Source organism: Mustela erminea, chromosome 19, assembly GCF_009829155.1.
Source record: "Mustela erminea isolate mMusErm1 chromosome 19, mMusErm1.Pri, whole genome shotgun sequence".
Classification (NCBI taxonomy): Eukaryota; Metazoa; Chordata; class Mammalia; order Carnivora; family Mustelidae; genus Mustela; species Mustela erminea.
Genome location: NC_045632.1, coordinates 44,444,007 through 44,471,764, shown reverse-complemented (window position 1 = coordinate 44,471,764; position 27,758 = coordinate 44,444,007). Strand labels below are relative to the sequence as shown.

The 27,758-nt window shown below is 36.2% G+C and overlaps 1 protein-coding gene across 3 annotated transcripts in view; it reads right to left on the bottom strand.

Annotated features, from left to right (window-relative positions):
• NFAT5 (nuclear factor of activated T cells 5) overlaps nucleotides 1-27,758 on the bottom strand; it is a 114,544-nt gene that overhangs the window by 85,138 nt on the left and 1,648 nt on the right. The window contains exon 2 of one of the 3 annotated variants that reach the window (XM_032326476.1): nucleotides 27,181-27,234. The exons of 1 other annotated variant lie outside the window; for it this stretch is intronic. In XM_032326476.1, the coding sequence (XP_032182367.1) occupies nucleotides 27,181-27,234 (54 nt within the window). One more of the 3 variants, XM_032326480.1, reaches the window with a different exon arrangement.

Here is a 27,758-nt window from a genome sequence, read left to right as displayed (position 1 = left end):
ATAGGACTCCCTGCTCAGCAGGAAGCCTGCTTCTTCCTCTCCCACTCCCCCTGCTTGTGTTCCCTCTCTTGCTGTGTCTCTCTCTGTCAAATAAATAAATAAAATCTTAAAAAAAAAAATAAAAGATTTGATTTTTCAAGAAATCTCTACCTCCCTACTGAGGCTCAAATTAACCACCCAAGATCAAGAGTTGCATGCTCCACCAACAGACCCAGCCAAGGCACCCCTGGTTTTATTATATATAATATGGCGATGATAACAATACCTTCCAGTTGTCAAAAAGATTAAATAAAATAGTGTGTATCAATTCACTCTACAAAGTTATGTGCAAAGTATGATACAACACTAGTGTAATCTATTTACTTGAGCACTCTCCTATAATGTATATAATCCTACTTTTATTTATCATGACATAAGGCTAGTCTATTAAAATTATACTTTTCTTAAAATGAATTCAAATTTGTAAGATATACTAGAAGCAGAATAGTTCCAACTGCAGGTCTTAACCGTTTCAACTAACAAATAGCCAATTTTTCTGAACTTTAAAATTAAAGTAGTCAAGAGCTAATAGGTTAATGAACAACTAGGAAGACTGGGATACATTCTGCCCACTAACAGCTGCAGCTGAAAACAGTATCTGGGGACAGAAAGTTCTAACATGAAAACAGGTTATAATACAAGTTTTCATGTTTTAAAAAAATTCTGTTAATCTTTTATGCTTATACTGTACACAAAATGACATAGTTTCTTATAATAATAAACTTAAAATTTCAATTTACCACTTCCTTCCTTTAATTTGCTTCCCTTCCTCATCCTATTCCATATACCTACCAGTTTGGGGATTACACCCTTTTAATCTATATGCTCCAAATCACTTTGTTAAAAACGCCACCATGCTACAGTACTAGAAGTAAATTAAAGTTATTCCACTGGCAAATGCCATTGCCAATTTGCTTCTTAGATGTTTAGTGAAACTATAACATCTTCTGGAAAGATACAGGAACTCAGTAAAAGTCACATTTTATAAACCTGGTCAGTGAAAACAAAATTCTGACTAAGCTTCTGTTGTTTAATTCATTCATTTATATTTAGTAAGAGTATTGAGTATTACAGGGCTGCAGTATTCAAAACACTAAGGAAACCTAAAACTAGTTTATTCATTTGGGGAACCAATATAACTAGAAAAAGTGTTTTTAAACCTGGCATTTTGAGACACCTGGGTGGCTCAGTGGGTTAAGCATCTGCCTTCATCTTGGGTCATGATCCTAGGGTCCTGGGATACAGCCCTGCATCAGGCTCCATACGCAGGGGGAACCTGTTTCTCCCTCTCTCTCTCTGCAGTTCCTCCTGCTTGTATTCTCTCTCTCTCCCAATAAAGAAATAAATAAAATCTTACAAACATAAATAAATAAACCTGGCATTTTTGGGTGCCTGGGGGGCTCAGTCAGTTACGCATTTGCTTTTGGCTCAGGTCATGATTGCAGGGTCCTGGGATGGAGATCCACATCACGATCCTTGCTCATCAGATCCTCTCCCTCTGACTGCTGCTTCCCCTGCTTGCGCTCTCTATCACATAAACAAAATCTTTTTTTTTTTTTTAAAGATTTTATTTATTTGACCGACAGAAATCATAAGTAGGCAGGGAGGCAGGCAGAGAGGGAGGGAAGCAGGCTCCCTGCTGAGCAGAGAGCCTGATGCGGGGCTCAATCCCAGGACCCTGGAATCATTACCTAAGCCAAAGGCAGAGGCTTTCACCCCCTGAGCCACCCAGTCGCCCCTAAATAAACAAAATCTTAAAAAAAAAAAACAACCCTGGCATTTCATGAATCATCACAAAAAATAAAATTGCCATTAATTTTGAATTTTAAAAAGGTTTACATCTCTAAATTATCCAGGCAGGAAAAGGATGTGACTCCATTCCCATACCCATACCTTTCTGCCCAGCTTCCAAATCCCAAGTATAAACACTACTACATTCCAAAAGTAAATTATTCCACTCCATTCAGAGACAAACCTAAGTAATTGGTTGAGTAATTGATGGCAATGATGGCATATCCATATCAAGAAATATAATATGGCCATTAAAAATAAAGATAAAGGGGCACCTGGGTGGCCCAGTGGGTTAAAGCCTCTGTATTTGGCTCTGGTCATGATCCCAGGGTCTTGGGATGGAGGCCCATATCGGGCTCTCCACTCAGTGGGGAGCCTGCTCCCCGCCCCTGCCGCCTGCCTCTCTGCCTACTTCTGATCTCTATCTGTCAAATAAATAAATAAAATCTTTAAAAAAAAAGATAAAGAGGGGACCTGGGTGGCTCAGTGGGTTAAAGCCTCTGCCTTCGGCTTAGGTCATGATCCCAAGGGTCCTGGGATCGAGGATGAGGCTCTCTGCTCAGCAGGGAACCTGCATCCCCCCTCACTATCAGCCTGCCTCTCTGCCTACTTGTGATCTCTGTCTGTCAAATAAATAAATCTTTTTAAAAAAATTTTTTTAATAAAAATAAAAATAAAGATCTACTCAGACCATAGAAAATATATTGTTGAGTAAAGCAGGCTATAAGTAATATAAAACCAAATGAAAATAATTTCACTTATGTAAAAAATATGTATGTATAGAAATATAATAGTGGTTATCTAGGAGATGAGAATTTTTGTGATTTTTACTCTATATTTCTACATTATTTAAGTTTTGCAATAAAAAAATAAAGTATGTTACACTTCATTTATTAACCTAGAATGGTGTTCAAAATATACTAAAAGATAAAAACAGGTTATAAAATTCATAATATGATCCTATTTTATTTTATTATTTTAAAAAATATTTTATTTAATGACTTGTCCTTAAAAACTAACTTTCTTTCAAATACATATATCTGATTTTTTCTCAAAATGTCTTGAGCAAATTGGAGATTCACATTCAAATGTTTAAAAGAACCAGCATAGTGAAAAACCTTATTTCATATAAACTTCATAATAACCCTGTTAAAGAGGAAATAAGGATAAAAGGATGAAATGAAATAAAACTAGCAAAAAGTAAAACCGATATTTAAATACGTTTCCTGACTATCAATTCTGTACTTCTTTCCACTATCAAACAGGTAACTCTAGATTAACAGAACTACAAATAAGATACAACTGGAAATAATTTTTCCATGGCGGCCAGTCTGGAACCAACTATCTAAAGCTTTTCCACTTCATCTAATCCACTCAGAAAAAAAAAAATTAAGCCTTAAAAGCCAGACATCCTAAATTGTACAATCCTTAATAAAGAAGAGATGGCTGGCAGTATTAGTTTCTCTTACACTGGCACAAATCCTTGTTTTCAAATCCAAAGAAACTTTGGCACTGTTATTATTCCTACAATCAGATAAATCAAGAAACTACCCTAAAGAAAATGGCCACAAAGAATGCCAAAATGACCAAAACTGATGTTTATTCTCCTTTATTCGAAATGTGATGTTTTCTACTTTTTTCTTTGGCACTAATAATGACCTTATAATAAAAGTACGGTTTTTATCCTTTCAAAAAACGATAACGTAGCAACGTTATTCCAATAATAATTATTATTATTATTTTAATTATTATTATTGCAGCAACTTACATTGCTTATGCTAGGCACTTCTCTAAGCACTTTACTTACTTAACTTATTTAATTCTTGCAACTCTATGATGAAAGCTCTGTTATCAAGAGCATTTTACAGATAAGAAAATTGAGGCAGAGAAGTTAATGAACTTGTCCAAGCTGTCACATCTAGTGAACAATATAACCAGAACCTGAACCCAGCAGTTCTGCTCCAAGGCCCACATCTTTAACCACTATACCCACTGTCTTCTCCAAGTTATTATTATCATGGGAGAGAATATAATAAACATAGAAGTTTTTCCAAATTGCCTTAAAATTCTATGTGGCCAGAGCATAAGAATGTTGGTGTTAAACAAGAACACTGTCCCCATGAAGTGAAATATTAAACATTCCTATGAAGTTGGACATCAGATCTTGGAATTGGACCTGCTGTAAAGCAGAGAATAGGGTCCCACAACATAACTTTTGTGTGACCCTTGTTTTTAAGGAGAAACTGAGTAAGGCAAAAGTCTGCAGTTATTTAGGTAAGTTGTTAGAAAACACAACTTTGAGACAATGAGAGACTCAATGTCTGTTTACCCTTACCTTAAAGGCAGCCATAAACATAAAAAGTATGTTTAAAAAACTGAAAAAAACAATTATATGGGACAAACCTTCTTATCCTGTCAGGGTAAGGGATTAAAAAAGCCAGGAAAAGATATAGAACATAAACTATAGAACATTTAACTTAAAATATGAATTTGTCTAAACCACTTTAGAATTTATTTTTTTCTTATAATTTTCTAACCTGAGACAAAGTAACTGTTATTACAATTTTCCACAATTTACAAACTGAAATTCAACTAAGTTTTATTTTAACAATACAAAGAAGAAAGAGCACTGTTCAGTATTGTGAAACACCTTTCCCTGAAAAATCCTGAACTTTTCCTAACACAGTTTTTTTTTTTTTGGTTTTTTTTTTTTTTGGTTTTTTTTTTTCCTAACACAGTTTTTTAAATAAATGCTCAAACCTCAACTTATTAGGAAACCATTTTGTTTCCTTTGTATACCACAGCCTAACTGCCTGAAACAAGATTTGTCAGTTTATTGTTTCATTCAGAATAGTTATATCTAGTCACCTGTCACTTAGCACTCATTAAAATCTGTACCAAGAAGATTTACAAAAGCCAAAGAAGAAGGTTTTTAGATACCTAGGGTATCCAAGAATCATCTATGGTGGAACACAAAATATACAGGGAACATAAAGTAACAAAACAAAGTATCAAGGATAATAACTTTGTGTAGCTGAGAGAGAGAGAGAAAGGGATAGAAAAACAGAAAGTGAGAGACTTCTTTAATTCCTGGAAATGGAGAATTCAAGAGCCTTACCTTAAAGACTCAATGGAGTGATCTGAATCTTCTGAGATACAGACTCTGCAAACTACATTTCTATTCAATCTTAAATACCAAAATTAGGGATATTGCTTTTTACTGTCTATTCCAAGTATTTTTTTTTAAAGATTTTATTTTATTTATTTGACAGGTAGAGAGATCACAAGTAGGCAGAGGCAGGCAGAAAGAGAGGTGGGAAGCAGGTTCCCCGCTAAGCAGAAAGCCCAACGCAGGGCTCAATCCCAGGACCTGAGCCAAAGGCAGAGGCTCAACCCACTGAGCCACCAGGTGCCCCCTATTCCCAGCTATTTTAACTGATAAAACTTTAACTCTTATTTTTTCAAAGATTTATTTGAGGGGCACCTGGGTGGCTCAGTCAGTTAAGCATCTGCCTTCAGGTCCTGGGATGAGCCCCAAATCCAGGTCCCCGCTCAGTGGGAGTCTGTTTCTCTCTCTCTTCCCCGCTCATTCTATCTCACTATCTGTCTCTCTCTGCCAAATAAATAAAAAAAAGTCTTTAAAAAAAATGTAATCTCATTTTTTAAAAAAAGGTTAAAAAATACATACACACACACATACATACATACATATATACATACATACATACACACTTTTAAAAGAAGATTTGCAAGAGAGCATGCACCTACTCAAGAGAGTGGTGGGGTGGGGGCAGAGGTAGAGAATCTTCAAGGAGACTTCGGGCTGAGTGCAGAGCCCACTATGGGGCTCAATCCCAAGACCCATGAGATCATGACCTGAACAGAAACCAAGAGTCAGATGTTCAACTAACTAAGCCATCCAGAAGCCCTTTTTATTTTTTTATTTTTTTTTAAAGATTTTATTTATTTATTTGACAGAGAACACAAGTAGGCAGAGAGGCAGGCAGAGAGAGAGGAGGAAGCAGGCTCCCTGCTGAGCAGAGAGCCCGATGCGGGGCTCGATCCCAGGACCCTGAGATCATGACCTGAGCCGAAGGCAGCGGCTTAACCCACTGAGCCACCCAGGCGCCCCCAGAAGCCCCCTTTTTACTCTTATTTTTATTAAATGTTATCCTCTGAATTTCTCACCTGAGTTTTATCTATGTTTAAGGATTTTAGCAATCCAAATGTTGATGTGCCACTAGGACAGATAAGCACATCCACATTTGGATCACTAATATGGTATTTTTCTCACAGGACACACCATCCAGTCCCTTTATAAAGAGCTATGTTTACTGCAATCCATTATCGCTGCATAATTACAATCAATAGTCAAGTAGATGAACACTGTCTTACTTAAAAGGAAAAAGGAAAAGGAGAGGTCTAACACCCTGAGAAAGACCTTCCATATAGTGCTCTGGTATATCTTTGTTCAAGAACCAGGTAGAGGTGAATATTCAAATAGTTCTTAGTGGAAGAAGGCCTCGTATTTTTTCTCTACTAATTTCCTTCTAATTTGGCATTTCCAAATGGACGGGTTTTCTTTTCTGGGCAATATTTAGGGTTCAGCCTAAAATGATTTTTCCAAAACAGTTTACTTCTCATAATTCCCTTTTTCTGTTTCATTTTGCTCATTCAATAAAGAAGAGCTAAATTTCACTTCTAAGTCTGTTTGATTTGGGATATTCTGAAATACAATTGGCTTCCATGCAGGTTGACAGTTGATGTTTCTGCAAAGGTCTAACAAGCTGAAGAAAGACTTCCTGGTATAAATGTATAAGAAAACAAAACTCATGTAAATTTAAGGGAAAACATACTTTTGGATTTATACACAAACAAGCAAAAAAGTATGGTGAGAACACAATTACTCAGTAGCTATCTTTCAGTTCTAGTTTACCTTTCTATTTTTAGAATTTGACACCATATCCCTCCTGAAGCTCGCTACCACAAGCATCCCATTATAACTCTACCAACTGAGTATAGGCAACCAACCCTGATTATAGAATTTTCTTCAGAGTGGGCGCCTGGGTGGCTCAGTGGGTTAAAACCGCTGCCTTCGGCTCAGGTCGTGATCCCAGGGTCCTAGGATCGAGCCCAGCATCGGGCTCTCTGCTCGGCAGGGAGCCTGCTTCCCTTCCTCTCTCTCTCTGCCTGCCTCTCTGCCTACTGGTGATCTCTGTCTGTCAAATAAATAAATAAAATCTTTAAAAAAAAAAAAAAAGAATTTTCTTCAGAGTAAGTTTGTTTCTATAATTAGGAGGAAATACTAAGCTTATAGGTCAGTCAGGGTATCCATCAATTAAGTTTTCACTGGTAAAAGCACCATTCATTTTACAAAAATTATTATGAATTACCAGAGTGCCTAATTTATACCTAAAACATTATTTACTCATAAAACCTACTTGTGCACTTATTAATACCTGTTTACCAGTAAACACAAATACTGATCAAGATTAATTTACTACATTTAATCCCGTTAATATTCTCTCATTTATTCTCAAACTAAAACCTGAACTATACCAATAATCTAAGAAAACATTTTAAAATAGAAAGCATTTTCATAGTTAAGGACAAATAATAAATCAAATTAAAGAAAAGGAAATTAAATACTTCAATTTTCACACAAAATAAATACTAAACTACCCAACAATGCCTCTTACCCAGGCCTCTGATTAATACAATTATACCTATATTTAACCTAGCAGTTATCTAGGGTCCTCATTAACCTCTACTAATGTCTAATTAATAGTACAAATACAAAGAGAATACCTTTTTGAGACTTAGTAGGGTTTATAGTTTCCATAGCTACAGAAATGTGTCTCACTTCACTAATGCAGCTCTTCTTCTTCCTGGCTTTCTGCCACAATTCTGTGACATTTATTGGAAAACTGCAATCTACTTGCTACTATTAAATATAAATATTTGCTTTCCAGAAATCAACAAAATGAATCAACCACGCATATTAATAGTAAAAATTTTTCAATCTAAACAATTGTGTCTACTTCATGAATTTTTCACAGTCATCTATAGTCTAGACTGGCTCATCAAAATTTTGTTTTTGATCATTCAAGATATAGCACAATCAGTGATGTTCTAGGTCATCCCACTCATATTTTAAGCTAAAGACTTTGGGTCCCATATAGAAAGCAAGGAAAATTCACATTTTATGAAAACAAAAGGAAGAAAATCATAAATGATTTAGACAACAAAAATACACTCTGTTAAATGGAAAAAGTCTTTTTTCCACGTGCCACTACACAATCACCTCTGTTTCAGTAACTTCACTGAAAAAGTTACTATATCTCAGGCTCCTAAAATTACTTTTTTCATATATATATATATATATATATAGAGAGAGAGAGAGAGAGAGTAAAATAAATATAACATAAAATTTACCACTGCATTTTTTTCAAAAGATTTTTTTTTTAAATTTTAGAGAGAGACAGAGAGCCCATGTGAGTGTGAGAAGGTGGGAGGGCAAGAAGGAAAGGCAGAGGGAGAGAAGCATACTCTCCACTGAGTGTGGAGCTCAATGTGAGACTTGATCCCATGACTGAGCTCATGACCTGAGCTGAAATCAAGAGTTGGACATTTAACTGACTGAGTCACCCAGGTGCCCCTTATCAGTGCATTTTTTTTAAGGGTACAATTCAATGCTATTAAGTTCACTCACAATGTTGTGCAATCATCACCTCTACCCATTTCCAGAACTTTTTCATTATCTCAAATATAAACTCTGTACCCATTAAATAGTAACTCACTACTGCCATCTCACCATAGTCCCTAGTGACCACTATTCATATACTTTCTGTCTCTATTCTAGATACTTCATGAAATCATACAATATTTGTCCCTTTTGTGTCTGGCTTATTTCATTTATCTCACATGTTTTTGAAGTGCATCCATACTGTACGATGTATCAAAATTTCATTCCTTTTTAAGGGGAAATAAAATTCCATTATCTGTACAACACCATACTTTATTTATCCATTTATTTGTTGACGGACACTTTAGTATATTCACAAAATTGTGCAACCATCACTACAATCAATCTTATAACACTTTTAATCACCCTTCCAAAAGAAACCCCAAACCCTTTAACTATCATCCCCTATCCTCGACTCCCACTCCTAGGAACCACTAATGTATCTTCTGTCCCTATAGATCTGTCCCTTCTGCTCAGTGCAGAAGATATGACTATTCTGTACATATTTTTTTAAGATTTTATTTATTTATTTGACAGACAGAGATCACAAGTAGGCAGAGAGCCCAATGCGGGGCTCAATCCCAGGACCCTGAGACCATGACCTGAGCTGAAGGCAGAGGCTTAACCCACTGAGCTACCTATGTGCCCCTTCTGTACATTTTCTATAAATGGAATCCCAAAATATGTGGTATTTTGTGATTGGCTTCTTTCACTTAACACGTTTTCAAGATTCACCTACATAGCTCTGTTGGTTAAGCGTCTGCCTTTGGCTCAGGTCATGATCCCAGGGTCCTGCTCAGCAGGGAATCTGCTTCTCCTTCTCCCTCTGCCTGCCACTCCCCCGGCTTGTGTGCTCTCTCTCTCTCGTGTCTCTCTCTGTGTCAAATAAATAAATTAACTAAATATTTTTTTAAAAGATCCATCCACGTTGCAGCATGTATCAGTAATACATTCCTTTTTATGCCAAATACTATTCCATTAAATGGATAATGTTTTGTTTATTTATCCATTGTTCAGTTGATGGACATCTTGGTTGTTTCTACATTTTGGCTATTAAGAATAATGCAGCTATGGACATTTTTGTACAAGTTTTTATGTGTACAGATGTTTTCATTTCTGTTGTGAATATATCTAGAAGTGAGATGCTGGATTATATGGTACTCTACGTTTAATTTTTTGAGGAATTACCAGATAATTTTCTAAAGTGGCTGCACCATTTACATTTCCACCAGCAGTATATGAGGTGATTTGTCCACATCCTTGCCACACCTGTTATCTTTTTGATTATAGCCATCCTAGTGGGTATCAAGTAGCAGTATCTCACTGTGGTTTAAATTTACATTTCTCTAATGACTAATAATGCTGAAAATCTTTTCATGTGTTTATTGGTATAGTTTGTATTTTTATTGTATCAGTGCTTTTATATTAAAACATTTATACAGGGGCACCTGGGTGGCTCAGTCGGCTAAGCATCTGCCTTTGGCTCAGGTCATGATCTCAGGGTTCTGGGATCAAGCCCCACATGGGACTCCCTTTTCAATGGGAAGCCTACTTCTCCCTCTTCCTCTGCTGCTCCCCCTGCTCATGCTTTCTCTATCTCAAATAAATACATAAAGTCCTTAATAAATAACACATTTATACATTAGCAATATTTATCATTCCTTCCTTCCACATAATATTTTTTTAAAATCTGTCTATAGGGATGTCTGAGGAAGTTGTTAAGCCTCTGCCTTTGGCTCAGGTCATGATCCCAGGGTCTTGGGATCGAGCCCTGCATTGGGCTCCCTGCTCAGCTAGAAGCCTTCTTCTTCTGTTCCTGCTTGTGTTCCCTCTCTCTGTGTCTCTCTGTATAAAATAAACAAACAAAATCTTTAAAAATAAAGTCTATAAATAATATTACTAAGTCTTACTTCTCATTCACTTACATTTATATTTATGTTTAAAGTGAAGTTTACTCCTAGAATATAAGTTAAAAATTATAAGATTAATTTAATAGTTGCTAAGGACCAGGGTTTGACAGAAGTGATTTCACAAATGTCCATATACATATTCCACTTCACTCTACTAAATTCCCAGGAAAACTGGGGCACCTGGGTGGCTCAGTCGGTTGAGTGTGACTTTCGGGTTTCAGCTCAGGTCATGATCTCATGATCGTGGGATGGAGCCCCACACTGGGCTCCATGCTCAATGTAGTCTGCTTCAGATTCCTTCTCCCTCTCCCACCTCCCTGCCCCTCCCCACTCAAACTTTCTCTCTCTCTAAAATAAAATCTTTTTTTTTTTAAATAAATTTTTGTTTTGTTTTGTTTTTTAATTTGACAGAGATCACAAGCAGGCAGAGAGGCAGGCAGAGAAACAGGCTCCCTGCTGAGCAAAGAGCCTGGGCTCGATCCCAGGACCTGGGGATCATGACCTGAGCTGAAGGCAGAGGCTTTAAGCCACTGAGCCACCCAGGTGCCCCTAAAATAAATAAAATCTTTTAAAAAAAATTCCAGGAAATCCATGCCAATACAAGTGAGAAAGCTAGGTTATGTAGAGCTGATGTGGAGTAAAAAGGTCTACTTCCAATTCTGCAAAATCACCTCACATTAACTGGTTACTCTGTTCCATGGGGCACAGAATTGCAAAATAAAATAACCCTCCCAAACAAAGAGAAAAAAGTAATGTTGGGAAAAATTACATTTTTCTTTTACATTTTCTGATAAAGGCACCAGACATTTTCTTGCCATAAAATTAAGATCACATCTCTAGCTTTCTCAATTATCCATGATGGTCAACCTATTATCTATTTATTTAACTAACCATTCTAGATTCTATTTTTTTTTTCAGTTGTAACATGTAAAAGGTCCACTAAGAAAACTTCTACCCATTATATATATTACATAGTTATACATTTTGTCCTAAACCTATTCCATTCAAACTTCACGAGAACTTTCTTCAGTATTTTAGATTCAGAGAACAAACCTCCATTTTCATCTTTATTATCTAAGTTCTTGTCTTTACAGATTAAATAGCTACAAATCTATAGTTTTCTATTTGTTGTAATTTTAATGTAATTGTTATTCCAGTTAAAGCTTTCTACATGGCTGTGTATAACTAGAACACAATCCTCTCAGACTTCCAATATCATTCCTTCCTTCTTTTCTGGATATAGTTCTCATTCACTCAATATTTATCAAGTACCTTTTAGATTATAAAGCACTTGGGTCAGATGCTCTGAGAATTCAAGGTATAACTGCTGGCCTTGAGAAAATTACCACCCAGTACAACTTTTTAAACAAAAGTGGACTTTACTATATGTTGTTTATGGTTTACTACAGCTTTAATTCTATGACTGACTAATATTTTACAGTCAATTATTTCATCATAGTTTGGGTTTCTTTTTCTGAATAGATACATAATCTAGTACTTCAATAAATACTAAAGCTCTCCTAAGTTTTAAGAGACCATTCCTCAAATCATTTCCAATTTGCTAACACTTAAAAATTATTAAAAAGCAAAACACTTGGGGCACCTGGGTGGCTCAGAGGGTTAAGCCTCTGCCTTCGGCTCAGGTCATGATCTCAGAGTCCTGGGATCGAGCCCCGCATCAGGCTCTTTGCTCAGCAGGGAGCCTGCTCCCCCTCCCTGCTCTCTGCCTGCCTCTCTTCCTACTTGTGATCTCTGTCAAATAAATAAATAAAATCTTAAAAAAAAGCAAGCAAAACACTTAAAAATAAATGTTTAAGAAGATATGTAAAACTTATACCTTGAGAACTACAAAACACTGTTGAAAAAAACTGAAGGGACATCTAAATAAAAGGAAAGATATCCCATGTTCATAGATTTAATGTTATTAAGATGGCAATACTCCACAAACAATATTTCTCAAAACAGATTCAATGCAATCCCTATTAAAATCATAGCTCACTTTTTGCAGAAGTTGACAAGCTATTCTTAAAATTCAAATGGAGGGGAGCCAGGGTGGCTCAGTCAGTTAAGCATCTGCCTTCTGCTCAAGTCGTGATCTCAGGGTCCTGGGATGGAGACCTACCTCCGGGTCCCTGCACAGCAGGAAGTCTGCTTTTCCCTCTCCCTCTGCCCCTTTTCCCTGCTCCTGCTCCCTCTCTCAAAGAAATACATTTTAAAGATTTAAAATTAAAACAGAAATTTAAGGGACTTTGAATAACCAAAACAATCTTGTAAAAGAAGAACAAAACTGGAAGACTCACCCTTCTCAATTTCAAAATATATTTCAAAGTTACAGTAATCAAAACAGTATGGTACTGACATAAGGACAGACAGAAAGATGAATGGAAAAGAATTGAGACTCCAGAAATAAATTAACTCAAAATGGATGAAAGATCAAAATGTAAGAACCAAAACTATAACATTCTCAGATGAAAATATAGGTGTAAATCTCTGTAACCCTAAGCTAGGGAACAGTTTCTTAAATATGACACAAACCATGAGTAACAACAACAAAAACAGATAAATTGCAGACTTAAAATTTAAAATGTTTGTGCATCAAAAGACACTATCAAGAAAGTGAAAGGATGCTTGGGTGGCTCACTTAGTTAAGCATCTGCCTTCCACTAAGGTTGTGATCTTGGGGTCCTAGGATGGAGATGGGAATCCCTGCTCAGTGGGGAGTCTGCTCCTCCCTCTTACTTTGCCCCTCCCCCTCCCCCACACACCCCCTCTCTCTTTTTCTCTCTCTCAAATAAAATCTTAAAAAAAAAAAAAAAAAGTAAAAAGACAACCCACAGAGAGGGAGAAAATTTCTGCAAATCGCCAGCTGATAAAGGATTTGTATACAGAAATATAAAGAACTCTTACAACTCAACAATAAGAAGACAAGTGATTCAATTTAACAATGGGCAAAAGTCTTAAGTAGGCATTTTTCCAAAGAAGACATACTAATAGACAATAAACAAATGAAAAGATGCTCAAAAGTATTAATCATTAGAGAAATATAAATCAAAACCACAAGAGACTTCATACCCACTATGACATCTTTAATCAAAAAGAGATAATAACAAGTGTTGACAAGGCTATGAAGAAATCAGAACCCTCATACACTGCTGCTGAAAACATAAAATGATGTAGCCACTGTGGAAAGCAGTTTGGCAATTTCTGAAAAAGTTAAAAATAGAGTTATAGTATGACCCAGCAATTCCACTCCTGAGTATATACCCAAAAGAAAAAAAATCTGTACAAAGGAAAACTTGTACACAAATGTTCATAGCAACACTGTTCATAATAGCTAAAATAACCCAAATGCCCATGAACTAATGAATGAAGAGTCCAAAAATATTCTTCCATAAAACGGAATGAATTACTGATACATGCTATAAAATGCATGAACCTTGAAAATATAATGTTAAGTGACACAAAGAAGTCACAAAAGACTATACATGATCCCTCTAATACGAAATGTCTAGGAATAGATAAATCCAAACACAAGAAGTAGAGAGGGCTGCCACCGGCTGGAGGAAGGAGAACTGAGAAGTGACTGCTAAATGAGTAAAGTGTTTCTTTTAAGGGGAATGAAAATGTTCCAGAATTATATACTGGTGCTAGTTGTATAACATTTTGAATGCACTAAAACCACCAAATTACATACTTTAAAATGGTTAAAATGAAAAACTTTATGATATATTAATTACCTCAATTAAAAAAAAAGATAATCAGGAGCCAGGTCTTTAAGAATTTTGCATCTTTTTTTTTTTTTTTAAGATTTTATTTATCTATTTGACAGAGAGAGATCACAAGGCAGAGAGGCAGGCAGAGAGAGGGGGAAGAGCAGGCTCTCTGCCAAGCAGAGAGCCCGATGTGGGGCTTGATCCCAGGGCCCTGGGATCATGACCTGAGCTGAAGGCAGAGGCTTAACGCACTGAGCCACCCAGGTGCCCCAAGAATTTTGCACCTTTTTTGTGTGTGTGTGAATTTTGCATCTTTATTAAAGGATTTTAAAGCAAGCAATATGATTAGATTTATATTTTAGGAAGACAAATCCTGTACCACATTGTGCTATGAATGCCTAAATCTTAGTATATAAATTTAGCAACATCTGATTTGGGTGCTCAGAAGCTTATGCTAATAAACTCCTGGTTCTTTGCTACATTATGGGTAAATATGTTTGTCAAGTAATTTATTTCTAGATATGAATTTTTATTATATTTGTTTATTTTACAAATACTTACATAGTGCTTACTGTATGCCAAATACTATTTCAAGTACTTTAGAAATATTAACTCATCTAGTCTTCATAAGAAATCTAACAGTCTATTATCACCGCTTTATAGAACTGAGTCACAGAAAGGTTAACTAACTTGCCTAAAATCACACAGCTATTAAGTAATGCATGGTTCTGAAACTGGGTTTTTATTCACAAGCCTAATAAATAGATAGAACTCTGATTTTTCTACTTATTATCTTTACCATTATTTTTTTTTAATTTTAGATATTTGTCAGAGAGAGTACAAGCAGGGGGAGCGGCAGGCAGAGGGAGAAGCAGGCTCCCTGCTAAGCAAGGAGCCCAATGCAGGACTCAATCCCAGGACCCCAGGATCGTAACACTACCTGAAGGCAGATGATTAACCAACTGAGCCACCGAGAGGTACTGTACCATTTTTAATTCCTATGAAAGCACTTCTTCAAATTCAACTTCCAACTCTTCTGTTCATGTGTTCTCAGTTAAGTTTGAACTGAGTTTTTTTTCTGTGCAGAATTTTTTGTAATGGATTCTATCCATTCTTACTAAGTTCACCAAAAAACATTTTTAAGAAAGTTATTTTTTAGGGGCGCCTGGGTGGCTCAGTGGGTTAAAGCCTCTGCCTTCGGCTCAGGTCATGATCCCAGGGTCTTGGGATCAAGCCCCGTGTCGGGCTCTCTGCTCAGCCTGCCTCTCTGCCTGCCTGTGATCTTTGCCTGTCAAATAAATAATAAATAAAATCTTAAAAAAAAAAAAAAAGAAAGTTATTTTTTAGTTTTTACTTACTATATTTTACAGTATAAATGTACCATTTGTGTTTACTGTAATAGACCAGTAAGTTAGCTAACTAGTGACATTCTGTTCTTCAACTACTTCATTACCCCATTTAAAAACAAAAAAGCAACAATGGAGCTTACTAAAGGAATTAAGTAGTCATTTTATCCAACGTATCTGTTATTCAGGTAAAAATAAACTAAGAAAATGAAATGCTCTTCAAAAATAATTATAGGGGTGCCTGGGTGGTTCAGTCGGTTGAGTGACTGCCTTTGGCTCAGGTCATGATCTCTGGGGTCCTGGGACTGAGCCCCACATTGGGCTCCCTGCTCTATGGGGAGCCTGCTTCTTCCTCTCTCTCTGCCCTAGCCCTGCTCGTGCTTGCTCTCCCTCACTGTCTCTCAAATAAATAATCTTTAAAAATTATTATTATTATAAAATTCAAGCTATATGTTTACATTTTACATTCATTTGCTCTACTTTAGCCTAATATTCTAGAGAATATTGGTTTAACAATACATAGTAAAAGGATATAGAAAAAGTTAGAGTTCACAAAACAATTTTATAAAAATTTACTCCAGTAAAATTTTAATTTATAATTTCTAAAATCCTAGGTACTTAGAAATTAAATATTTAACTTATTAACACTAATTTATTATTATTAATTCCACTTTACAGTGATATTTTTCAAGTAAAATCTTCGTTTCAGACTGAAAACCTAATAAGCAAGTCACTACTTGGAAACTGGAAAAAAGAGATACTACAAAATCTTAAAGACTTCTAATTACAACTTTATTATGAAGAATAGCTACTTGTTAGCTTAAACTTACGTTTGGATGCTTCATTGCTATTACATACTTTTAAACATGAGGCATTTTAGTGACTTACCTAAACAACTGTAATGAAAACTTAATTCAAATAAATACTTAAGTTGTGTAACCAGGTCCCATCAACAAACATTTAATTGTTCCATTATGTTGCTAACAAAGGTATTTTATTATTATTATTTTTTAAGATTTTTATTTATTTATTTGTCAGAGAGAGGGAGAGCACAAGCAGGCAGAGGCAGAGAGAGAAGCAGACTCCCTGCTAAGCAAGGAGCCGGATGCAGGACTTGATCCCAGGACTCTGGGATCATGACCTGAGGCGAAGGCAGCCCCTTAACCAACTGAGCCACCCAGGCATCCCAACACAAGTATTTTAATGTCTAAGGTCCAAACTAGCAGTATGGTATGTAGTAAAAATGATTACTGGGCAACTTGAATTTTATTCAAAATTAGTACGTACAGTAGAGTTAAACACAAGATAGTACTCACCTTATATGTGACAGAAAGCTCATTTTGATTTTGACCGTTACACTTAACCTACAGTATTGCATACCCACTACTTACTCTTCAACTATATAACCCTCTCCAGACTTAAACTATTTTACAAAGAAATTTTAAAGCTCTAAACTTTGATTTTTAATTATCTGGTATGGGGCAAACTATATGCTCTGGTGTAAGTTGCACAGAAGTTTTTTCCTATGAGCAAATAAAAGTTGAAAGTCAAGCATATTGGGTGCCTGGGTGTCTCAGTCATTAGGCAGCTGACTTTGGTTCAGGTCATGATTCCAGGATCCTGGGATCGAGCCCCACATCAGGCTCCCTGCTCAGCGGCAAGCCTGCTTCTCCCTCACTCTCTTCCCCTACTTGTGTTCCCTCTCTCGCTGTGTCCCTCTCTGTCAAATTAAATAAATAAAAATCTTTAAAAAAAAAGTCAAGCATATTAATTTCATTTTCTAATCTAGACTGTATTACAAAACCCTTTAAAACATTGTTTATTCACATACAATCTCTTCTAATGAGCTATAAACTATATGTGGCCAAGATCCATGTGCAAATTCATTTTTTTTTAAGATTTTTTTTTTTTAATTTGTTTTACAGATAGAGATCACAAGTAGGCAGAGAGGCAGGCAGAGAGAGAGGAAGCAGGCTCCCTCTTGAGCAGAGAGCCCGATGCGGAGATGTGGGGATGCGGGGCTCAATCCCAGGACCCTAAGATCATGACCTGAGCTGAAGGCAGAGGCTTTAACCCACTGAGCCACCCAGGTGCCCCTGCAAATTCATTTTAAGTGAGTGAATAAATATAAATATCATGACTAAGTAACCTATACTTGCACATAAACATGAAAAGTTATCCCTAGAAAATTACACTTGGCTACATTATAGAATACAGTAATGTAAAACAGAATAAAATTTTTCATTATTTTTAGGTCCTTTGAAAAAATAGTTTTCTGTTTTAGAACGTTACAGTGGTTGAACAAACAAAAGTTGAAGAGAAAAGAGCATATAGTGTATAAATCCATTAATATGAAATTCTAAAAAAGACAAAACTGATCTATTTTAAGAAAAAACAGACAAGTAGTTGCCTGAGGGCAACTTGCCAGTTGGGCAAGACTGACTACAAAACAGCAAGAGGTAACCTACCTAACAGGGTGACTGAGATGTTCTGTATCTCATCTATGGTGATTACACTGATGTGTACACTTGTTAAAAATTCATGGAACACCCTAAATTGGTAAACCTCTGTGCTTCTATATAAAGACGATCTGTTATTTAAAAAAAGAGCGAGAGAGAGAGAGAATACAAGGACTAATCGCAAAAACCAACAAGCAAATGTAGAAAGTACCATGAGAAAATGGAGATAGGAGTAGAACAAGATTTTAGAAAGAGGGACAGTGCAAAGAACCTAAGTAAATTAATAGGGCCCAATGCAGAGTATCACTACTGATACAGACATTTTATAGTTGCGTCCTCTGACATCGTGTCAGTTGTTTTTTCCTCTTAACTCTTAGGTAAGCAAAACAGCTATTAAAGTCTCTACCGAAGAAAAGGAATGCTTGCACGATTTTCCACAGGGTCTCAAAACAAAACTAGAACTAAAATCCATATTTTCTAATGCCTAACACAAAATTTTCAGGAAATTCATGAACAATGACCAACCACAGCATGAAAAGAACTAACTCCAAGAGCTCTATTAGTACTGTATTCTCTGTTGCTCATCTCCTTTCAAATTTAGCTAAGCTCTGAAACACATTAGCAGAAATAAGGTGCAATGATTCCAGGCTTCCATAAAACTAATGCCAAAGAAGTGATGAGTCCCATGGCATCCTCCATTTCTCAAGTAATTCTCCTTTGGTGATGGTCTGCTTAGCCTTCCCCTACTTTTCACTTCTGAGTACCACCACCTGTCAACACAGAGGTGGTACAATCTTAAAGACACTCACCCAAGTCAGGCAATGATTTGCTAATTTCCAGTGTTAATATATTTCCCCAAAAGGGTCATCATTGTATTCTTAACTGATTTTTATCTGTGGCTTATAGAACTTCTTACTTTATGGAGGCTGTTTAGCTGAAGAATCCTACACAAAGCATTCTTTTTACACCATATGAACAGTGGTGTAATTTTAGTAGGGCCCAAAGTGTAAATATCAATTATCAAATGTTTATACTAAAGAGAGTCAGGATAAGCTCAATACTCTGTGGTAAAATAGTGAAAGTTTCAAATTCCAGCCTCCCCGATTAACTACGCGACCTTGGTAAAATAAGCGAATCCCTCTGTACCTCAGTTTGCTCATTTATGAAATACAGATACGGACTCTATCTCAGAGGATTTTTTCTGAGGACTAAATGTGAAAAGTATCTGTAAAATTCTGGCACAAATAAATTGCTCAAAAAATGTTTCCAATTACTAGCACTGAATTTATTAATCTTTCTTTACCAACACTGTTTCTTTTATCATGCCCTACAAATGTTATTTTAAGTAGATGTCTTAAAACTAAAACTAAAACAACAACAAAAAACCCCACTAAACTAAAGCTAAATTTATAAAGGTAAGAGTAATCAACAGCTTAGGTCACTCTTAGAAACTTTTTCTGTTTTTGCCTCATCTTCAAAAGAAGATACCAGAAAAAACCCAAAAAACAAAAGACGCAACCAATACCAATACCAAATTTACTAAAAGACTAATTGTAACATTTCTGAATGGGGGGGGGGAAGATTAAACATTTATGGCTGGGCAGCACTAATTCTCATCACCTAGTCAGGTAAGTATTAAGAGAAAAAAATTTATTTTTCAATAGTTATTAAGAATAAGTAAACTGAAAATGTCCACGTAGCACATCTTTAGTTTCAAATCATCAAAAATATAGATCCTTTATCACAGCACCAGGTTTTATTTACACTTGGAAGCTAGAATCATTATCTATAGTTAAACCATAAAGAAAATTTCTACCTTTTCACTCAAGTACAGGTTTGTAATTAGTGTATTATACACTGTTAAGTTTTTTTAACCTTGATTTTCATTAAGACAACAGCAAATAAAAGACACGTGAATCTCTTATGTAACTTGAAATAAAATCTTTGCAACAAGACAATAACATAAATTAATAAGCAACATTTCTACTGAAGAATGTCTTACAACTTAGAGATAACAGGACTATCTTCTCTCACTATACAATAAGGTCCAAATGACACCTCAGATTACTTTGATCTTTTATTTTTTCTAATCACCTATTATTCGTTATGGACTATATAATCTTTTTTTTTTTTTTTTAAAGATTTTATTTATTTCAGAGAGAGGGAGAGGGGAAGGGGCAGAGAGAGAGGCAGACTCCTGGCTAAGCCGGGCGTCCACAGTGAGGCTTGAGGCTAAAGGCTAGTTACCAGGCCCCTAGCATCATGACCTGAAAGGAAGGTAGACACCTACCTGACTGAGCCACCCACCCACCCGAGCCACCCAGGTGCTCCTATGGACAATACAATCTGAGTCAATTTTTTCTAATATAAAGTGGCTATTTTTTATATATAATATTAATCGCAATAAGAAATGTTTTTCTATAAAATCACTTTCAAGTTTTAGGGGACTCTGGGAACAATTATAGTAGTGTCAAGAGTGAGTTAAGAGCAAGCCAAGAACCATCTGATTAAATATGAATTTCTATCCTCTTGCTGTAATAAGCAGCAGAATTCTAGTACTGAATGAAAATAACAAAAACAGAGTTTAGAAAGAGACACAAAAACAAATAGGAGGAAATCAGGGAGATGGACAGAACCAAGAAGTGAGGATGAACTAGGTATGGATGACTTACAATGTTTGGACTTCATTTCCATAATGACATTTTTAGTTACTGGGTAAGGATCTATGGATATTAATAGATACTAAACAAGAGGGATGCCTGGGTGGCTCAGTTGGTTGAGCAGCTGCCTTCAGCTCAGGTCATGATTCCAGTGTCCAGGGATCGAGTCCCACATCAGGCTCCTTGCTCGGCAGGGAGCCTGCTTCTCCCTCTGCCTCTGCCTGCCATTCTGTCTGTCTGTGCTCACTCTCTCTCCCTCTCTCTGACAAATAAATAAAATCTTTAAAAAAAAAAAAAATAGATACTAAACAAGAAAAGAATCCAACAGATTATTTTTAATACTAAATATTTTCAAAAAATCCTTTCCATTAAGATACCTTCATACATTTCATCATTTGAGAATTAACGGCTTAACTACCCTACTTACACCAGCTCTATGAAGAGAAATAAATCAGGCTTAATGGCAATCCTGAAATATTCCACAAAGTCAGTAAAACACTGTTACTATTTTTAGGATTTTCATTTTGTGAATTACAAAGTATAATTATGCATACATAGTACCATATCAAATGGTGTGACAACAGTAACAAAAAAAGTAGTTTATTGTCCCTAACTCATTGTAATATTTCACATTTTCTTTTAAAAATCCTCCTTTCAGGGGTGCCTGGGTGGCTCAGTGGGTTAATCTGCTGCCTTCAGCTCGGGTCATGATCTCAGGATCCTGAGATCGAGCCCCACATCGGGCTCTCTGCTCAGAGGGGAGCCTGCTTCCCCTCCTCTCTCTGCCTGTCTCTGCCTACTTGTGATCTCTCTCTCTGTCAAATAAATAAATAAAATCTTCTTAAAAAAAAAAAAAAATCCTCCTTTCAGGGGCGCCTAGGTGGCTCAGTGGGTTAAAGCCTCTGCCTTCAGCTCAGGTCATGATCCCAGGGTCCTGGGATGGAGACCCGTTTAGGGCTCTCTGCTCAGTGGGGGGCCTGCTTCCCCCGCCCCCCCACCACAGGCCCTGCCTGCCTCTCTGCCTACTTGTGATCTCTATCAATTAAACAAATAAACTCTTTAAAAATTTTAAAAAATAAATCTTCCAGTTTCAAATACTTAATATTAAGACTGCCTCACATTGGTGTTTAGCTCTTATTTAATCAGTTATTTAATTTAGTCCATCATATGTAATCTCTTAACACCTGCTTTTAAAAACATTTAAAATTTTAACCTATTATTTTTATTACTCTATTTTTTACCAACTTGCTTATGTTATTTTTCCTGTTTTATCTGATTTTCTACCATCTTACCTTACACCTCTGTATTTCCAGAATGACCTCTTACTCGTATTCATTTACTTTAGTTTAATTTTTATATCAGTTTTTTATATGGCAAATAATATATGCCAAAATCAGTATTTTTCAATACAGAGAGTTAAGAAATGACAATTTTTCTCTGTAGTTCAACTTTTTCTCTAGACACTCCAAAGATTCCTAGCCTTCAAATTTGAACACACTAACTGTAAACCATTTTATTTTTTGTTCACTATATATAAACTTACTTCTTTAAAGAAAGCAGGAAAAATGAGGGGCACCTGGGTGGCTCAGTGGGTTAAAGCCTCTGCCTTTGGGTCAAGTCATGATCCCAGGGTCCTGGGATGGAGCCCCGCATCGGACTCTCTGCTCAGCGGTGAGCCTGCTTCCCAACCCCTCTCTGCCTGCCTCTCTGCCTACTTGTGATCTTTGCCTACCAAATAAATAAATAAATAAATAATCTTTAAAAAAAAAAAAAAAAGGTATCAGGGAAAATGCAAAAATAGAATCAAAAATAAAATCTCACAGTATATACATTTGTACAGGACTTTTTCTATGTAAGTTACTTTTAACATAATTGCAACAGTACCTCTTTTATTTACTTATTTCATTAAGAGTCTCCCATGTAATTATGGTGTCATCAGAAACATTATTTGTATTATTGCATTAAATAAATGGACCCTTTTCCCATTGTTAGGCAATTACCACACTAAATAAAAAGGTAGTAGCAGAACCACATACAGTGACAGATTTTATTTTTAAGATTTTTTACTTATTTATCTGACAGAGAGAGAGAACACAAGTAGGCAAAGAGACAGGCAAAGAGAGGGGGAAACGGGCTCCCCACTGAGCAGAAAGCCCAATGGGGCACTCAATCCCAGGGCCCTGAGACCATGACCTGAGCTGAAGGCAGAGGCTTAACCCTCTGAGCCACCCAGGCACTCCTATAGATGTTAATTAGATTTACTGTGGTAGTCACTTCCCAATATATACAAATAATGAATCATTACATTGTGAAACTGAATTATGTCAACTTCCTATTCTTTAAAAAAAAAAAATACACACACACACACACACACACACACACACAGTAGCAGGAAGGATCAGCATTGATATGTAGGATAAAAGCAAACTTAACTGAATGGTAAACAGATTTTTGAATCTATTTTTTTTTAAAGATTTTTATTTCTTTGAGAGAGACAGACAGACAGAGATAGTGAGAGAGAGCATGAGTGGGGAGGATAAGGAGAAGTAGACTCCACCAAGTAGGAAGCCCAATTCAGGGCTCTATCCCAGGACCCTGAGATCATGAGCTGAGCCAAAGGCAGACACTCAATGTACAGAGCCACTCAGGCGCCCCTTGAATCTATTTTTAAAGCTCCATAACACTCAACTGCAAGTTTTCCAACCTTGTTTCCTAAAGAGAGACCTTATATTTGGAAAAAATATGTCCTTCAAAAAATTTAACGAATTATATATGATAGTAATCAAATTCCCCTTACCCTGGGTTGAGTTTACTACTAAATGGAAATCTAGACTACTGACAGAAAGTATACACACATATTACTAGAAAATACTTCTCAGGACACCTGTATGGCTCAGTTAGTTAAGCGTCTGCCTTCAGCTCAGGTCATGATGCTTGGGGTCCTGGGATGGAGCCCCACATGGGGCTCTCTGCTCAGCGGGAAGCCTGCTTCTCCCTCTCCCACTCCCCCTGCTTGTGTTCCCTCTCTCATGGTCGCTGTCTCTGTGTCAAATAAATAACTAAAATCTTTAAAAAGAAAAAAAGAAAAAAGAAAATACTTATTATATAACAGGGAGTCAATATAATACAATACAGTAGTTAATGAGCATTGACTACAGTGAGACTACCTGTGTTGAAATCTTGGCTACAACTTACCAGCTATGTGACTCTGGGTAAGTTACTAAACCTCCCCATGCCTTAGCACCCTCACCTGTAAAATGGGATAATAATAACCATCTCATGGTTGGTAAGAGAATTCAGTGAGTTCATATTTATAAAGTTCTTGGCATACAGTAAATGCCATGTAAGTGGTTGTTCAGAATTTTTAATTAAGCTAACATTTATCGAGCACTTACTATGTGTTAGGTTAAATGCTATAGGCATGAATTTGCCTCAGATAATCTTCACAGCAGCCCATGATGAAGATACTACGATTGTCCCCATTTAAAGATGAGGAAATTGAAGCACAAAAAGATCACATGACTAAGCCAAGGTCAAGCACAAACGCTGAAACAAGGATTTGAACTCAAGTCTGAGGCATGACCTACAATTTTAACATAGATTACAAGGTACACTATACATTAGAAGCAGTAGCCTCCAGCTGTGCTTTAACTTAAAAAGAGGGCAGGGAGAGGAGAGACTTTACTGAAATAAATCAGAATATGTATTTCCTGGAATAAAGTAGGGTATTTTAAAAATTAATAAAGAAAGATCACTATAATACAAAAGCATGTATATATAAAGTAACATGATGTCTGATATTTGTCTTAAAATAAAATAGCTTCAGGAAAAGGCGAGGATAAAAGAAACAAGATCAGACATGCATTGATAATTGTTAAAAGCTTGGTGATAGGAATATGGTGGCTCATTATTTTATTCTCTCTACTTTTATAAATTCTAAATAGAAGTAGGGTGCACAGATTATAAATACTTTCATTACACAAGCAATCAACTTTCTTATGATTACCTGTATCAAAGCCATAAAAGGATACTTGATATTTATACATTTTACAATGTATAGATAATCTGTGAAAGGAAAGTCTCACTTCAAAAAACTGAGGATCTTCTCAACCAAAATAAAAATTTAATAAAAGTATTTAAGCACATACATATGAATATGCATATTAAATGGCTATCTGCATTTCCATCAACTTGTTAAAAATATTTGCTGGACTAATTAACACTTTCTTTTTTCATGTCTTGCTTCTGCCTGATAATCTCTATGATTATGATACTCTCTGGTCTGTTGCCCAGAAAACGGATGGGTTTGTGACAAAGAAGAATCTATAACATGGTCACAACTGGACAATATGAATAAAAAACAGAAATCTACTTCAGTAAGAAACATTTACAGGGGCACCTGGGTGGCTCAGTGGGTTAAGTCTCTGCCTTGGGCTCCAGTCATGATGTCAGGATCCTGGGATCGAGCCCCGATCCCCACATTGGGCTCTCTGCTCAGCGGGGAGCCTACTTCCCCTCTCTCTCTCTGCCTGCCTCTGCCGACTTGTGATCTCTCTCTCTCTGTGTCAAATAAATAAATAAAATCTTAAAAAAAAAAAAAAAAAGAAACACATAAAATGTCTTGCCTCAAATTGTAGTTGATTTTTTAAAAGTTGTAATTGGAGGGCACCTGGGTGGCTCAGTGGGTTAAGCCTCGGCCTTCGGCTTGGGTCATAATCTCAAGGTCCTGGGCTCTCTGCTGGGCAGGGAGCCTGCTTCCCCCTCTCTCTCTACCTGCCTCTCTGCCTGTGATCTCTCTGTCAAATAAATAAATAAAAATCTTAAAAATAAAATTTAAAAATTTTTTAAAAAGTTGTAATTTGTTTTTATACTAATATATATCAGTGGGCTTCTGTTAAATATAAATATAATTAATAATTAAAGAACATTCTATATGCTCTAAATTATAGTCAAAAAAGCTAGCTGATACTAAAAGGAAAACTCAACATTTATTAAGCCAGACACTATACTAGGCATTTTCAGACACATTACCTCTGTAAACTTAAGAGATTATATACATTTTTATAGAAAGAATATTAAAGTTTAGACAGGTGAAATAACCTGCCCAAGGCCACAGAGTTTATTAGCAACTAAATTGCTATTCAAACTCAACCTCAGTTACAAAATCCATTCTTCCCACCACTGTATCAGACTATACCATATGGGAGGCAAACATCTAAACTCAAAAAACCTTAAACATTTATGGCCTTTTTTCTTTTAAAGATTTTATTTATTTATTAGAGAGACAGCATGAAGAGGGGAGGGACAGAGGGAGAAACAGGCTCCCCACTGAGCAGGGAGTCCCAAACAGGCCTCCAACCCAGGACCTCGGGATCATGATAGGAGCCAAAGGCAGATGGAAGGCAGATGTATAACTGACTGAGCCACCAGGCGTCCCTTTATGGCCTTTTTAAAGTGGACCACAAAATGTTTAAGTTACCGGTTACGTATTTATTTTACAGTGGCAGCTTGGGTTTAGGTAATGAACTACAACTAAAACAAAAAAGCATTATGTCTGCTATTGTGTGACTCTTTTCCCCCAAGTCTCTTAATTCCAGCCTCAGGTTACTCATCTCTAATATGGGGAAATTAATATCCTTACTGTCCAACTACAGGATTACAAAATTCAAAGAGGATATGGAAAACAATTTCAAAAACTACAAAATAGAGGGCCTTCTGGTTGGCTCAGTCAAAAAGCATATGATTCTTGATCTGGGGGCTCCTTAAACTTGAGCCCCACATTGGGTGTAGAGATTACTAAAAATAAATAAGCTTCTTAAAAAATTATGTTAGAAACCCTACAAAACACAGATAGAGTCTTTTTTTTGGCCTTAAAATGCTGAAAACAACAGTGTTTCTTTTTTCAATGTAAAGTTTTCTAAAATAATTGTCAGCTATTTAAATTCTACACCCTCTATTAACATTTCCAGAATATGTCTCAAACTTTTTTTTCTAAGCATATTCCAATCATCTCTTTCTTTGGCTTTCCTTAACCTTTAAAATAATGCAACAGTAAAGATACAATGCTTTTGTAATAAATAATTAACATTCTGTTTCAAAATGCTCAACATATAAAAGTTCTAAATTCTGAATTTTCAAACAAAATATGTGTTTGGTGTCACTCTTTTAGTTATACTTATGATTATAATGATTGAGCCTTTTCATATTCAGTTTACATATAAGAAGATAGAATTAAGATCTGGAATTCCAAAGTAGAACACCCAACACATAATTTTTCGTGATTTTGTGGGGGGTTTTTCAAGGCTTCTCAAAGCAGATACAATAAGCTAACAAGCACATCAAACACAGCAACAAAATCCACTGAAACATTCAGCTGCTCTAAAAGAAGGATCAGGCTCTTTAGGAGAATACTACATTGTATGAGTTTGCAAAGTTTCACACTTTCTCATTTAAACTCCATTTCAGAGAAAGCCTTTGCATACTCACACAATATGCTTTAAAATGGCACTTTGCTGACCTTCCAATAGTCCAGCTCTATGAAAATTCTGTGATGGGTGTAACTTCAGAGAATCTGAAAAACACAAAAAGCATTAAGTACTTTTTATGCTGAATGACTTAAGAAAGAAAAAAAGGCAAGGGTGGCATAAATCTCTTACATAACTGCCATGTATTTTTAAGAGCTAAAGCCCATATCTGTGACTATACTCTGCAAAAGAAGATGGAATTGCCTCTACACTGGTCTCTATGGTAAACTTCGATTTTCATAAAGCGTTTGTTTCATGGAAAATTATCTGATGATTACTGCACAAATGGTGTTAATGTCTTGACTATTTTTAGCACCCAATTGTACCACATTAGCCCTCTTCTAAGAATCATCTCTTGATATCATCTTTTTTCTTCTGACTCTCAAAACTACAATATCTCCAACTACTTCAGGTATGATGCCTGAAAAACATCCTACAGGATGGTGACTGCCAGCTAAAGTCATCAGAGCAACAGACAATGGCTACAGTTACTAAGTAGGACTCTCTGTACAAACCCAGTCGTCAGTCTGTAAAGTCCAATACCTTCCAGAGTAAACCATCTCACTCTGAT